At 31.4% G+C, this 17,666-nt stretch overlaps 2 protein-coding genes and 2 long non-coding RNA genes across 7 annotated transcripts in view; 2 read left to right on the top strand and 2 right to left on the bottom strand.

Moving 5' to 3' along the window:
• The window catches only part of LOC123508383 (collagen alpha-1(XVIII) chain-like), a 6,843-nt gene extending 3,160 nt beyond the window's left edge, over positions 1-3,683 (bottom strand). Inside the window, exon 1 of the mRNA XM_045262087.1 lies at positions 3,590-3,683. Within this exon, the coding sequence (XP_045118022.1) occupies positions 3,590-3,683 (94 nt within the window). The remainder of the gene's footprint in view (positions 1-3,589) is intronic.
• A 3,334-nt stretch (positions 3,684-7,017) lies between these two features.
• On the top strand, positions 7,018-11,086 carry LOC123509163. The gene is made up of 3 exons (XR_006676149.1): positions 7,018-7,319; positions 8,340-8,578; positions 11,058-11,086. It is a non-coding gene; the product is annotated as an uncharacterized LOC123509163 (long non-coding RNA).
• A 204-nt stretch (positions 11,087-11,290) lies between these two features.
• Positions 11,291-16,000, top strand: LOC123509143. 4 transcript variants are annotated; one of them, XM_045263342.1, is made up of 10 exons: positions 11,293-11,431; positions 11,534-11,665; positions 11,821-11,892; positions 12,015-12,083; positions 12,193-12,288; positions 12,511-12,567; positions 12,710-12,834; positions 13,128-13,189; positions 13,328-13,434; positions 15,695-16,000. In XM_045263342.1, exons 1-8 carry the CDS (start codon positions 11,395-11,397, stop codon positions 13,158-13,160), a joined length of 621 nt encoding a protein of 206 aa, XP_045119277.1. In that variant the 5' UTR covers positions 11,293-11,394; the 3' UTR covers positions 13,161-13,189; positions 13,328-13,434; positions 15,695-16,000. The 4 variants fall into 4 exon arrangements, with proteins under 4 accessions (XP_045119271.1, XP_045119277.1, XP_045119252.1 ...); XM_045263317.1 differs by having other exon boundaries at positions 12,710-12,903; XM_045263336.1 differs by lacking the exon at positions 12,511-12,567 and having other exon boundaries at positions 11,291-11,431; positions 12,710-12,903.
• A 293-nt stretch (positions 16,001-16,293) lies between these two features.
• LOC123509137 lies at positions 16,294-17,666 on the bottom strand. The gene is made up of 3 exons (XR_006676139.1): positions 17,380-17,666; positions 16,780-16,836; positions 16,294-16,484 (listed from the first exon to the last, which is right to left on the bottom strand). It is a non-coding gene; the product is annotated as an uncharacterized LOC123509137 (long non-coding RNA).

Genomic DNA, 17,666 nt, shown 5'->3' with positions numbered 1-17,666 from the left:
TATTATTACACAAGCGAGGATGTTGCAACATCTCCCATGCCCTACTGACAGCATGTTTGGGACTGTTAAGGCTCATCCCACCTTTAATTATAGTAAAGGTTGTGTTTATAGTCAAAACCTTTATGAATTTCCAGAGGAGGAAACACTAGCAACGTGTCCTACCTCTGTGCAAAAGGTGACTAAGATGAGGAACTCCTCTAACATGGTCCTTCTCACCTTTTTTGGTTCCACCCTCCCTGACCGTGTTAATATCGGACCTATTAATCTTAGGCTGAGGCGTTTTATTTCCCGTCCTCTTCAGTGCTTCTCATGCTATGGGTACGGTCACGGCAAAAGCTCGTGTAAAGAAGCTTCCCGATGTGGTAATTACTCTGCACTCAACTCACATTCAGAGGAGCATTGTAATGGTGCAGCTTATTGTTTCTATTGCCGTGATGCTCACCAGGTACGTTCCAGGCAATGCACCCCAGACGAACCCGTAAAAAACGTCTGGATAAAAACTGCTGGATAAAAATAGGAAGGTGGCCACGGAGACCAAAACTAAACAAGGAACGTAAAATCCCATGACACCAAGCTGTGTCGTAGGCCTTATCCAGGTAAAAAAATACAGTAACCTGGTAGTGGTGATAAACGATGGCATCAAAAATAGAAGACTCTAGTGATAAAAGAGCATCCGTAGGAGACCTCAATTTCATAAGCCGTACTGTACCGATGACAAGTACTTTCCCCTCTCCAAGTACCACATGAGTCTTACATTTACCATTTTTTCTAACACTTTACAAATACAAGACGTCAAAGATATAGGACGGTAATTCGTAGCCTGGAGATGATCCTTCCCAGGCTTCGGAAATGAGAGAACCAATGCCACGGCCCAAGAAGTAGGAAAGTCACCGGTATGCCAAATCATATTATAAAGGTTTAATAAAAAGTTAAAAGCACTGTCAGACATGTGGCGCAAGAAGGCATATGAAATATCATCTGGGCCAGGAGAAGAGTCATGACACTGGGACAAAGCAGTCCGCAACTCGGAGGCAGAGAAGGGGACATTATAAGACTCCCCTCCTGCGGAAGAAAAATTTATGCCTAGAGATTCCATTCTCTGGCGGTGACGTGAGCCAGGAGCTGCAGGATGCCTCCGGGAAACATTGGCAAAGTGCTCCGCGAACAGGTCAGCGACAGTCCTAGGGTCTGCCACCGTTCGCCCAGCAAACAACAAAACTGGTGGGGAGGAGCAGAATACTTCCCAGCAATTCGCCGGACTTTGTTAAAGACATCCGTAAGAGGAGTTTGGGCATTAATGGAAGACACATAAGCTTTCAAAAAGGCTCTTTGTGCCTCTTTCAAAATGCGGCGGGTCCGAGCTCGGCAGCGCCGAAAAGCTTCCAGACACGGCGGATCCCCACGATGTCGCCGGAAACGAAAGAAACCTGCCCGTTTCTCTTTCACCGCTGCAGTGCATGCTGCGTTCCACTAAGGAACGGGGCGCTTAGTAAAGCGACCTGACGTTCTAAGGATTGTCTGAAGCGCTACTGAAATTAAAAAATCGGTAAAATAATCAACAGCCTCAGCACAAGTAGAAAAGTCAGCCAGCGGACGGATAAAAGAGCTAAGGTCTGTGAATCGAAGCCAATCTGCCTCGTCCAAAACCCAGCGTGGGGGCCGGGACTGTGGCTCAGATTTCACAGATTCTAATAAAATCGGAAAGTGGTCACTACCGTGTAAATCTAGTAGGACCCGCCAATTAAAACCTAGTAAAGAATTAGATGTACAAATAGAAAGATCGATAGCAGTAAAGGTCCCAGTAGGACTATGGAAATGTGTAACATCCCCAGAATTTAAAACCTCCAATCCCTCATCCTCAATAAAAGAACCGATTAAAACCACACGGGGATTACTAGTACCTTCATCCCACAATGGGTGACGGCCGTGAAAGTCTCCCAACAAGAGGAATGGCGAAGGTAGCTGACGCACCAGGCCGTCAAGCTCACCCCTGGAGACAGGAAGCCGAGGAGGGAGATATAAACTGCAGATTGTGTACAGTCGTCCCATACAGACCTTAACAGCAACCACCTGAAGGGGAGAGTTAAGTTGTACCGGGATAACAGGTATATCCTGACGTACTAGAATAGCTGTGCCACCGTAGTGACCCTGGTCAGGGAAAGGAGTGTTAAAAAAGGCACGATAGCCAGGAGGACTAGAATAAGTACTATCACCTATCATAGTCTCTTGTAGAGCTACACAGGCTGGAGAGAACTCCGACAGCAAAGCTCGGAGTTCCCCCCACGAGGCGCGAAGGCCTCTACAGTTCCACTGTAGAAGCTTGAAGACGACTATTTGGGTGCAGTGGACGAGCGAGCCTTTTGAGGCTGCCCGTGACTGACCTGACTAGAAATAATCAAACGACGAGAAGATACCGGGGGTTGAGATGTGCCGGGTCGTTGGACAGCAGCCTTTCGGCTTATCGGTAGGTGATACGAACTATCATCACTTTTACCAGTCCTCGGAGGACGAAGATCAGGCTGGACTGCACTTTCCTATACAGTGGGTCCACGAAGGACGGCTGTGACAATATCATCGGACGTCTCCATGCTCAGACCGTCCTCATCACAAGAAGCCCGATCTGAGACGGAGGGCGTCACAGGAGGCTGGACAGAAACTACTGGAACTACCATTGCAAAACGGTCCCTCGAGGACTCATGATCACGTACACCGGGAGAAACTTTATTTTTTTTTAGACTGTTTAGGCTGAGCTAAATCTATCGACTCCGCGGAGCCGCGGTGCCGTCAGGGCCTTCAAAGGCTTAGGCGATACAAGTGGCAAATGGACATCTACTACATGGGTGACTTTGGTCAAGTCCGTATTTGTCTCGTCATTTCTAAGAGTTGACTCAACCGAGTTTTCAGAGAATAGGGCAAACCTATTGGCCAAATGAACAGGACCACCCGCCCCAACAGAGTGAGAGGTAGCAGGAGTTGTCGTCTTAGGACCGGCCAACTCAGCAGAAGAGCGAGCCGCCAGTGCAGCGTAAGATTTCGCACCAGTACCGTCCTTCTGGCGGTACAGGAGTTCACGGCGGGCGCTACCTAGGCTTATGAACTGAGTGTTAGCAAGTTTTAGAATGTCCTCCTCCAGGCGATACCTGGGGCCGTACTTATAAAACTCCACAAAGATGCCGTCTTAGTTAGGAAAAATACTTAACCTACGAGTCTTAAGCGCTAAGAATCTTTCCTAGGAGGATGCTTTGTTAGGTAACCGTCTTTAGGCGCTTACACCGCTAACCGCTAACATGAGCAGACGTTATGTAATGTTTTTAGAAGAATTTCGCAAGAAACAGATGAAAATACGTAAAAAATATACTCTACATAAAAAAAAATATTTATTTAGTTAGTTTTAAACACTCACCTCTTCATTTCAACCTTAAAAACTGAAGGCATCTTCATTTTGACAAAACTACAATTTGGCGCCAATTTCACACGCGCATCATGGCAACCCAAGAGTCGCAAGAAAAGAAAAGGAACAGAAAGGCGAATTGGACGCTAGATGAAACTTTTCATCTGGCCCAGCTATACAAGAGTCATTCAAAAGTACTCCGGAGTGACTTTTCCACAGCTGGCTGCTCCAAGCAAGCCAAAAATGCTGCTTGGAGGAGCATCTGTGAGGAGGTGTCTGCCTTGTCAGGCATTCCTCGCACTGAGAAAGAGTGCCAGAAACGCTGGCAAATTATAAAATCAGAGGCAAGGGAGAACGCCAGCAAGCAAAGAAAAGCAATGACTGCCACGGGTAAGAGCTATTAATTTGTGAGCTTTTTTTTTTTTTTTTATTTGTGTGAGTTGTAGCAAGATTTTAATGTGTTTGAGCTTGATAGAAATTTCAGTTTCACCCTACCAAAAAAAATCTGATTCATCTTATTATTTCTTTTAAGCATTGCTTTGAATAGGTAAGGCAATTTCACTTAAAGAAAAGTAATTACACATTCAAAATAATCCACTGCTGATATCCATAATACACAAGAAATTAAGTAGTAAGCAGAGCTAGGCTAACAACTGTTACTTCCACACATTTCCTGAGCTAAATCACTCCTCACTTATTCATCTATAACTCAACTAAATACGAGGATATATATATATATATATATATATATATATATATATATATATATATATATATATATATATATATATATATATCCTCTGTATTTAGTTGATATGAATAAGTGAGGAGTATAGGAAATGTGTATAGCTCTGCTTACTAATAATTTCTTGTGTATTATGGATATCAGCAGTGGATTATATCCACTGCTGATATCCAGCAGTGGATTATTTTGAATGTGTGTATTTATTATTCTTAAAGTGAAATTGCCTTACTTCACTAATTATATATAATCATTAAAGTTATCTATTTGTTTTATGTATATATTTATGGTTGTTTATTTATTTATTTATTTTTTTTTTTTGTAGATAAGTTTAGTGGTATTTGGGTAAAAACTAAGCTTCAGCAGGTGTACTGCTAAGGTCACTTGAGATTTAGATCATGGAACCTAACTACCTTAAGAAATTAATTTTAGTAAATTTCCTGCTTTAAATAAGGCAGCAGTAATATTGAAGGTTTTGTACTAGTGACTAATGGTAATTGTTTGTCCCCTGTATAAAGTGCCAGCCATTTCCTGTTTTTTTTTTTTCTGATGAAGTGGATACATTTACTGCACATACTAATTATGATGCAGTGTTTACCTCTGACAAATAATATTACTCCAACCACACATCTGACTTACATTATGTGAAAATATGTTCTTTTTAAATTATTTATTTGTATCTGCAATTCATCACCTATAAGATTATATTATACTTTTCAGGTGGTGGACCTCCTGCCCAACCTCCTCTCTCCCAGCTTGATGAGCTAATTATTGATATTTTGGAACCCCAAAATGTATCAATTCATGGTTGCACCAATAAGGAAAATATAATTGAATACACCTTCCTTAACAAGGGGAAAGCCACTTGTAGATTTAGCAATATTAGGCCATAATGTTGTCTGAATTTTCTGCAATACCCAGCAAACACACTACGTAATTTTCACGTGACGTAATGGTGAAAATAAGGTGAATTTTTTATTTCACGTAAGGGCCACGTAGTATCCACGTCACGAATTCCATCCACCTAACAAAGTTTAAGGCATGTCTTGTGTTTTCAATGTTAATATTTTGTTTTCCCGTGATGTATGACCTAACTAAATATACTGTAATGAAATAAGGTGAATTTTTTTTTCACGTAAGAGCCACGTAGTATCCACGTTGCGAAGGCCATCCACCTAAAACAGTTTAATGCACTTTTTGTGCTTTGAATGTTAATACTTTGTTTTCTCGTGATGTATGACCTAACTAAATGTACTGTAATGAAATAAAAAAAATTTGAGGTCGTTGAACGTAACGATCATGTTTCCATAACGTTACGTTTCACCATCGACTTGCGCTTTGAAAGGTAACAATGAAGGATATGAAGGATGAGATCATCAAAGGAAGTCATCCTCCTAACAAAACTATAAGGTGTTTCTTGTTTTAGGTATATTGTTAAAATACTTTGTGCAATATAATTATGATGATACAGGATCTTAATAAATATGCTGTAATAAGAAAGATCTTATGGGGTTGTGGAACGTTTATATAACGTTGCATTTCAACATTGACTTAAGCATGTGATCTCTCTCTCTCTCTCTCTCTCTCTCTCTCTCTCTCTCTCTCTCTCTCTCTCTCTCTCTATATATATATATATATATATATATATATATATATATATATATATATATATATATATATATATATATATATATATATATATATATATATATATATATATATATATATATATATATATATATATATATATATATATATATATATATATATATATATATATATATATATATATATATATATATATATATATATATATATATATATATATATATATATATATATATATATATATATATATATATATATATATATATATATATATATATATATATATATATATATATATATATATATATATATATATATATATATATATATATATATATATATATATATATATATATATATATATATATATATATATATATATATATATATATATATATATATATATATATATATATATATATATATATATATATATATATATATATATATATATATATATATATATATATATATATATATATATATATATATATATATATATATATATATATATATATATATATATATATATATATATATATATATATATATATATATATATATATATATATATATATATATATATATATATATATATATATATATATATATATATATATATATATATATATATATATATATATATATATATATATATATATATATATATATATATATATATATTAAAAATAAATATATATTATATAAGAAAATATATATATATATATATATATATATATATATATATATATATATATATATATATATATATATATATATATATATATATATATATATATATATATATATATATATATATATATTATATATATATATATATATATATATATATATATATATATATATATATATATATATATATATATATATATATATATATATATATATATATATATATATATATATATATATATATATATATATATATATATATATATATATATATATATATATATATATATATATATATATATATATATATATATATATATATATATATATATATATATATATATATATATATATATATATATATATATATATATATATATATATATATATATATATATATATATATATATATATATATATATATATATATATATATATATATATTGATATTTATATATGAAGAACCTGTCATGCGTATTATTACTATTATTATTATTATTATTATTATTATTATTATTATTATTATTATTCTCCTTTCTGTTATAATGGCTTCCTCCCTCTATATAGGAAGGAAGGACGAAGCAGCGTCGGAGGTGTTTACGCTAAAATTTGCTGCCTCGGCACTCTTCCCGCCAGCCAGCCGGGGATTAAATTTCAGCTGACGCAGCATGCACAGAACCCCGTATATAAGATCTTCCACGTTAAATACAATTCCGGAAAACAAATCAGTGTAATTTAAAACGTGATAAACACTAAGAATAACAGTAATATATATAAATATGACGAAATAAACATTAATAGTTTGTAAAGTGTTCGATCAGCGGCAACTCTCCCGCACGTTCCTCCGCCGCCTGCTGCATGTGCTTACCCGCCACGGATAATGTGGTGAGTTTTTATCTTTTTTACGTCATTTACACCTTTCCCCCACCTTTGTTACACCTACACACATGACATTAAGTGCTCAGGGATTAGGTAGAGCGGCAGATCATCCCTGTAAATTGTGTTGAAGGTGAAATGTGATGAAAAATGTAGTGGCGAGGGACAGCGTGGGTTAACAATGCACGCCGTGTATCACAATTTTTACACTTTCCATGTCATTATTCACCATTCTAACTTAGTCTGGAGTGTCCAAGGCTTAAGTAGACGTGCAAGTTACATATAAGAGGTGAAATTAACGTGCGTAGGATATATTTTAACGCAAGCCCCATATTCTAGTACATGATTGGTACCTGTTTGTCTGTCCTTGCGCAAACTTATACCATGGCTGATGAGGTAATCTAACGTAGTTTTGGTGGTGTAGTAGTGGTTTTGTATGTGTGATTTACAGGAGTGTTAAACCTTTTTAACTTAGATTACTTATATAATGGTACTTTACGTTGCCTGGTTGTAATCTGACGTAATTTTGGTGGTATAATTGGTTTTCATGCGTGATTTAGAGGAGTGTAATACTTTTTAAAGCGTTCTCTGGAGCTGCAGAATACAATTTCCACCATAATTAACTACATATCCCAAGGGTGTGAATGCCATAATGATTTTTTAAGTGCGTGCATGTTTTGTAAGCATTTAAGTGTGTAGAGGCGTCACGTACGTGGTCTGGCTAGCTGTTATCTAACATAATTTTGGTGTAATCACATGTGGTTTTATGTGTGATTTAGTGTTACACATTTTCACTTAGTTTACTTATATTCTGGTGTTTTAAGTGCGCGGTTGGAATTATATAAGTGTATAGCTGTCACGTAGTCTGTGTGTGGCCTGGTAACATCGCGGCTGAGGTGTAATTATGTAATTTTTATATATTGGAGGTTTTTAGGCCTGACAGACAGTAAGTAGCTTTATCTATAATAAGAGGATGGCATTATAAAGTAAGAATCCAGGAACTTGTAAGTCTTTTTTTTCCACTGACAGAATGACAAAGACAACAGCTTCAAACAGTGGGATCCCTGCAATGAACATTAGTGTATCATTTGATGGCACATACGTCATTCTACGCATCAGCTGTTCTCTGGAGCTGCAGAATACAATTTCCACCATAATTAACTACATATCCCAAGGGTGTGAATGCCATAATCCTTGGTGTAGCTGTACTTGCCCTTGCTTCTGTACCTGCCTGCCATTCTGGTTTCAAGTAAACGAGTTTTTTTAAGGTAATGTTTTGTATTTAAGCACTATGAACACACACACACACACACACACACACACACACACACACACACACACACACACACACACACACACATGCATGGGCATTACAATTAAAGTAGTTAACATGTAGACTAACATCTATAATTTTTTTACTTACTTTGCCTTCAGTTAACCCAGTGTTATCCCAATGAACACCAATGATGTTCAAAGATACTTCAATGACACCCCAATGAATTTTATCGATATCCAAAAGATTCTTCGGCCACTAGCTGACCCTAAATCTGTACAGCAATCAATGCGTCTTCCGTCATTAATGTTTTTTAAGTCATAAAAGATATTTGTTTTATCTCACCCAACTTTTTTCAGTGTAACTAATATCTGTAGTATGAAACTAGTGCATTTCTTTGATTTCCAGGTTTTAAATGGATCGAAAGGAAAAACGAAAGCAATATCAGAGAAGTTGGATAGCTAGAAAAAGATTTGCAAAAAAAATTGCAACATGTTCAACAAAAGACCGTAGCAGTGACAGTAACGATTCTGTTGATTTATGTGCAGATATAATTCACTCTTCAGAAAATGCGAAGGACTTGTCTGTGGAAGATGTAGCACCACATAGTACAGAAAGTAGTGAGGATGGTGATGAAACATGGTGTTTGATTGAAGAAAATCCTTTTATTCATCTGATTCATTGTCATCAGATGAAGGAAGAAATATTTCAAGTGACCTAATATCTTGGATAAATAAACACCAAATAAAACACAATGCTGCTGATGATTTGCTAAAGCTATTAAGATCAAATGGCCATAATTCTCTACCCTTATCTGCTCGCACCTTATTGAAAACTGAAAGAAATGTGAAGATTGAAGACAAATCTGGAATGAGCTACATTTATTTGGGACTCAAAGAATCATTACTAAAAAATTTTGAAAAATATCCTCGACAAACAAAACAAAATACACAAAATCTGGAAGTGTCCCTCAATATTGATGGCCTTCCACTATTTAAAAGCTCAAACACATGCATGTGGCCAGTGCTGTGTGCTATCATGATTCAGCCAGTAACTGTCTTTCCTGTCGCTTTAACGTGTGGATCGTCAAAGCCATGCAATTTAGATTTCTTGAATGACACGATCAGAGAGCTGAATGACATACTGCAGCATGGCATTCAGTATGAGGAGTTTAAAATACATGTAACACTGAAAAGCATCGTTTGTGATGCCCCTGCAAGAGCAATGGTTAAAGCCACTAAACAATATTCAGGTTACTATGGATGCGATAAGTGTACACAAAAGGAGTTTGGTATGGAAGGCTTACCTATCAGGAAATTGATAATATTGTCTTGCGCACTAATGAGTCATTTAGAGACCAGATTCAAGAAGAGCACCATTGTGGGGTTTCCCCTTTTACAGCTCTTCCTGTGGATCTAATAAAATCATTTCCAATAGATTACATGCATCAAGCCTGCCTTGGTGTGATGAGGCGCTTACTCCTGATATGGATAAAAGGAAAAAAAGAAACTAGGATTACGCAGAGGCATGTTGAAGAAATCAACAAGAAACTCTTAGAAATGCAACAGTTTGTCCCCAGCAACTTTGCACGAAAACCTAGAAGCCTTCTGAAATTGACAGATGGAAGGCAACCGAATTCAGACAGTTTTTGTTGTATACTGGCAAACTTGTTCTTAAAGGCAGCCTAAGAGGTGACCTTTATGCTCATTTTATGACTCTTTCTGTTGCTCTGTGCATTCTTGTGTCACCAAGACTTATTCAGATGCATAAGGGCTATGCTCACCAACTACTGGTGTATTTTGTTAAACGAGGTCGGGAACTCTATGGCAATGAGTTCTTAGTGTACAATGTCCATAGCATGCTTCACCTTGCAGAAGATGCTGGTTGGTTTGGAAGCTTGGATGTCTGTGCAGCATTTCCATTTGAGAACTATCTGTATAAACTGAAGAAAATGGTTAGATCAGGAAAAAATGCTTTATCACAAGTTGTAAAAAGAATTCATGAACTGGAGAATGACCCAGGTGAAATGAAACCTGCAAAGTTTAAGAAAATCATCTGCACTAACAAACCTGACAATACATATATTTTGGATGATTCATCTTGTTGTGAAGCAGTGGCCTTATCACACCAAAGAGATGATGAAGGAAACCAGAAAATACTGTGCAGAGTGTACAACAGAACAGAATCAGCATTTAATGACCCATGTGATTCCAAGATTATTGGAGTTTATCAGATAAATACAGCAAAAAGTTATATGAAATTTATTAAAAAAAGCGACCTAAAAACAAAGGCAATTATGGTACATAGTAGAAGTGGAAGACACACAAAAATCCTAGCAATACTGCATGAATTCTGAAAACTATCAGGTGAGGAAACTTTTAAGTAGAAAAGTTTGAATGTTAAATGGTTACAGTGTAGAATTTGCTGCCTGTGATCATGGAAATGTATCATTAATTTTAAATATATTTTAACAGATGTCATTTGTAGTTGTGGAGTTTCTGGATGAAAAGGCAGTTGAAGTTGTTCCCAAGTCATGGATAATGCATAAAGAAAAGTGAGTTTCCCTTTAAAGATGTTGATGGTGCATGCTAACGGGTTTAAGGAGTAACAGACAGATGATCTTGCTCGTTATACAAATACTCTCTGACAGTTAAGATATAAGTACTTGAAATATAAATCTTGGTTTTGTATATGCATCGTTGATATTAACAGTGTGCTAATCTTTTAATTTCAGGGTCTGTTTTGTTACTGGCCTCCAAGGGCAGGTGCTGCAGCCAAGGTGAAAAAGGAAGAAATCCCAGATAAAGAAAAATGGAATTCATACGAGATAAGGATTTTTCATCTGCAGGTATGACAGGTGTAAATTATTATTAACATCTGAATAATTTTATGCTTGTAATGCCATGTATGAAAATTTAAACTACATACGTAAATTTTTTTTGCGCCACAGAAACCTACAGCAAGGCCCAGGAACTGTCCAGGAGAGCAGAGGTTACGTCAAATGTTGAAACAGAACCTGAAGGTCCAAAAAGCAGAGTTACCAAAAAGCCTGCTAGATATGACTTCTCAGATGAAGCTGATGGTAAGATTTTTCTTATACGTTATTATATTCTTTGGTTTGTAATAGCTTATGCTGGCAATTGAACAGAATGGTTTGTTCATATATGTGTCCTTAATTAATTCATTATGACAACAAGACAAACTCAAAATGACTAGTATGCTCGTAAACTTATACAGATGAAGGCGATAATCCTGAGTTCTCCCACACTCCATCTGTAGCTGTTCTGCCACAATCTCCTCACCTAAATGGTAAGCATGTTTTTTTTTTCTATATTGCACGAAACTTTTGCCAGTATGTGTGCGAATATGTTCACAATTCCATGAGTTAAGAACCACAACATACAGTGAATTTGTACCCAATTACCTTTCAGTTGGACTTTCCAAAACAAGCTCGCATCATACCAAAAACTCAGTTGTTCATGAAAGATTTTCCTCCCCAGGTATGTATGACAACAAAGCTTGTATTTACAAATTTCTGTCTTTGGGGAAACTTTCACCATAGTAGTTATATAAGTTCCACTATTATTTTTATTACCATTTTCCCTACAGAATGGTCTGATGCATCCTTCAAAACCAGATCCTCATCACGGTCCTCAGAAATAATACATGTTAACGCACAAGATTTGAAAAAAAAATACACATCAGGTAATTTTAATTTGTATGATATGTAAACGAAATCCATATCCTTATGATTATACAAAGTGATTTATTTTCATTCACCTCATCTCAGGGTAGACCTAAACTGCAATGCTGATATATGAAATTAACAGAAACACACACACACACACACACACACACACACACACACACACACACACACACACACACACACACACAAGGTGCTTATACACATTAAATTTCTGACAGCTTCATCAGACCGAGGTGCAACAGAACTTGTACCTGTTTCACAGACAGAGTTTGCAGGTAGAGCATGCCTTCATTGTTTACGTATTAAGTGTATTTAAAAATTAAAACTTGCATTTTTTTTCATAGTCTGCCAGTGACAGTAACAATCAACCTTCTAGAAATATTACTTTGTGACTGAAAATCTTTCTTCCTGATGCAGAGTTCAAGAGCGCTGTAATGGCAAACTTCAAGACAATCCAGGAAAACCAGCGGCTGATGTTAAGCTGCCTACAGTCTTCTTCCAGTGGGCTAGGGGATGATGTGGAGGATGTACTGCCAGCTCCAGTAAGCAGCTTGGAGGAACTGGATGACCTAAACTCTAAATTGGCTGATCAATCTTTCAAAAGGAATTTGGTAAAATAAAAATGTATAAATTTGAATATGAGAAAGTTTCATGATATTTTGAATATTGATATAAGATTATTTTTGTCTTGAAGAATCATATCTTCTTGTATTTATGGTCCTACTATTATTTGTTGCAGACACTGTATTTGTCATCTTTTGGAGGGCACAGCCTTGGCGATGCTGTCCGGAGGATTTTAAAAGCTTGGAACTAATTCCGTGTGGTCGTTTTACAGCCTCAAAGGAAAGAAAGGGAAGCTACCATTTAGTGATCTTCCCATCTGCAAAGTTATCATCAGTAAGTGTGCAGAATTGCTTGTTTTCATCTGACTCAAAGCAGTATATGTAGTAATGTTATGAAAATAGTGTGTCCTATGCTTGACACTAAAACAAAAATTTGTCTGACATTCATATGCTTTGGTTTCTTTACCCAAAGGAGCATGCATGAGAACCTACAAAGAAGCAAAAACCTCTGCAGTGGAGCATCAAATTAGTGAGGCCCTGAAGCATGCTCCTAAGAGGAAAGGTGGCCAAAAATACAAGGTGAGTTCTGATCCTCATTTCTCCAGTTTTGCTATTCCCTCTCAACTTAGTAAGAAGTCTTTATTTTTAAAATTAGTGAACACACACACACACAACCGCAGCTCCTATATATATATATATATATATATATATATATATATATATATATATATATATATATATATATATATATATATATATATATATATATATATATATATATATATATATATATATATATATATATATATATATATATATATATATATATATATATATATATATATATATATATATATATATATATATATATATATATATATATATATATATATATATATATATATATATATATATATATATATATATATATATATATATATATATATATATATATATATATATATATATATATATATATATATATATATATATATATATATATATATATATATATATATATATATATATATATATATATATATATATATATATATATATATATATATATATATATATATATATATATATATATATATATATATATATATATATATATATATATATATATATATATATATATATATATATATATATATATATATATATATATATATATATATATATATATATATATATATATATATATATATATATATATATATATATATATATATATATATATATATATATATATATATATATATATATATATATATATATATATATATATATATATATATATATATATATATATATATATATATATATATATATATATATATATATATATATATATATATATATATATATATATATATATATATATATATATATATATATATATATATATATATATATATATATATATATATATATATATATATATATATATATATATATATATATATATATATATATATATATATATATATATATATATATATATATATATATATATATATATATATATATATATATATATATATATATATATATATATATATATATATATATATATATATATATATATATATATATATATATATATATATATATATATATATATATATATATATATATATATATATATATATATATATATATATATATATATATATATATATATATATATATATATATATATATATATATATATATATATATATATATATATATATATATATATATATATATATATATATATATATATATATATATATATATATATATATATATATATATATATATATATATATATATATATATATATATATATATATATATATATATATATATATATATATATATATATATATATATATATATATATATATATATATATATATATATATATATATATATATATATATATATATATATATATATATATATATATATATATATATATATATATATATATATATATATATATATATATATATATATATATATATATATATATATATATATATATATATATATATATATATATATATATATATATATATATATATATATATATATATATATATATATATATATATATATATATATATATATATATATATATATATATATATATATATATATATATATATATATATATATATATATATATATATATATATATATATATATATATATATATATATATATATATATATATATATATATATATATATATATATATATATATATATATATATATATATATATATATATATATATATATATATATATATATATATATATATATATATATATATATATATATATATATATATATATATATATATATATATATATATATATATATATATATATATATATATATATATATATATATATATATATATATATATATATATATATATATATATATATATATATATATATATATATATATATATATATATATATATATATATATATATATATATATATATATATATATATATATATATATATATATATATATATATATATATATATATATATATATATATATATATATATATATATATATATATATATATATATATATATATATATATATATATATATATATATATATATATATATATATATATATATATATATATATATATATATATATATATATATATATATATATATATATATATATATATATATATATATATATATATATATATATATATATATATATATATATATATATATATATATATATATATATGTCTCACAAATCTTGTGGCTGCAGTGTCGCGTGTGCTGAGTAAACTGCTTCTTCCCGCAGGAACCTGAGCAAAAGAGACGTGAGCATTTTGTAGAAGAGTCATCAAATTCCTCTGACTAGCCGCAGTTGAAACGAGAAGATGCCATGGCTGCAGTCTTCTTCTTCCTCTGTTGACATTTCCGGTCCACCACCATCTCCTCCTCCAGCTGCCTCTCCCTGATGCCCCCCTTCACTTCGTCCTGCCAGCGCAGCAGGGTCTCCCTCACCGGTGCCTGCCCTGCAACTCCATGTCCATCATTCTCCTTCCCATGTAGTCTTCATCTCCTGAATGGTACTTTTTTTGCTAAAATAAATTTCTCATTTCAAGTATAGACTTTTTATTTCCATGACAATTATATATATATATATATATATATATATATATATATATATATATATATATATATATATATATATATATATATATATATATATATATATATATATATATATATATATATATATATATATATATATATATATATATATATATATATATATATATATATATATATATATATATATATATATATATATATATATATATATATATATATATATATATATATATATATATATATATATATATATATATATATATATATATATATATATGGGGAGAATAAAGTAAAGTGCTCCACAAGTGGAATTCAAGGGACTTTTTCACGTGCATTTCGACGTTCTTTCCACGTCGATTCGTGTCGACACATCTACGTGAAATTCACGTAGAAATATAACGTCCCTACAACAACAGCGCCACGTGACCGTCACGTGGTGACGACGTAGATTTGTTTGCTGGGAGGTCATACACCTGCAAAAAAAAAAAAGACGACTTGAACTTGCACTCCTTGAGGAGTCTATAAAGGCTCAGAAAAGCCAACAAGAAGCCGAAAAGGCTAAGTACTTGTACTACGTACAAAAAATAGAGTACTTCAAACAAATAAATAAAAAGTTGTAATAAAGATATAAGTAATAAAATATTTTGTTTTTGTTTGTAACCAATCAACTAAATATTACTGTGTACACAAAATTAAATACACTTTCTATATGCTGGACCTACAATCTACTTAGCTACTACACATATAGAAAAAAAAAATGTTACTTACATGAAAATGACACCAATCTCAGCAGTGATGACACTGGTGTATCATCACTCATCAATGCTGTAAAAGAAAGACGTGTATATATATATATATATATATATATATATATATATATATATATATATATATATATATATATATATATATATATATATATATATATATATATATATATATATATATATACGTAGGAAAATAATTTCAAGAAGCCCCTTTCTTCTTACAAAAGTGAAAACTACAGAACATTTGATACTGTAGTCTGTGCCACACTCATAAAAATAAGTGAAAAATAACTAAGAAAGAATCATTTAAGTTAGCTGTTAAAATGTGTTGTTAATTTTTTTTAAGATGTTCCTGAGATCAAAATTCATAACCAATTTAGATATTGTAAGGCTGAACATTGATATTGTTGTATCTGTGAAAAACCCCATCTTTGCAGTAGAGGTTGACTGGTAGAGAGTGAGGGAAGGAAGATGAATTCACCAACATAACAGTGAACATAACAAAACAAGACTGACATATAAATACAAATAACAGAAAGTGACAGAGGGGAAAAAAAATAAGAATGCTACTGTAATCAGCATTATGTGTTGTGTTACTTACTTGAAGTGAAGCACCACAAATTCATCCCTGTACAGGATTCCTTCACGGCGACGTTGAACTTCCTGTACTGGGGGTTGCTCCTCGTTGCCTCCATCCTCGGCTGCAGCCAGATTTTCATCTTCTTCTTCTGGAAGAATGATATTTCTGACTTTGCAGATGTTGTGCAGCAGTGCACAAACTTCTACTATTTGGCAGACCTTGGATGGAGGACCAACTCGGATCTCGCTGTGCAGCACGTGAAAACGTCGCTTCAGCTGCCCGATGCCTCTCTTGACAACGCTGCGGGT

Source organism: Portunus trituberculatus, chromosome 3 (genome assembly GCF_017591435.1).
Source record: "Portunus trituberculatus isolate SZX2019 chromosome 3, ASM1759143v1, whole genome shotgun sequence".
NCBI lineage: Eukaryota > Metazoa > Arthropoda > Malacostraca > Decapoda > Portunidae > Portunus > Portunus trituberculatus.
This window is presented reverse-complemented; position numbering and strand designations above follow the sequence as displayed.

Excerpts from the sequence above, each read along its gene's own strand:
- LOC123509143 (XM_045263317.1), top strand. The coding sequence starts at position 11,395 with ATGGAATTCATACGAGATAAGGATTTTTCATCTGCAG. Across the intron at positions 11,666-11,820 it reads CTTCTCAGATGAAGCTGATG|ATGAAGGCGATAATCCTGAG; the intron begins GTAAGATTTTTC and ends AAACTTATACAG. Across the intron at positions 11,893-12,014 it reads ACAATCTCCTCACCTAAATG|TTGGACTTTCCAAAACAAGC; the intron begins GTAAGCATGTTT and ends ATTACCTTTCAG.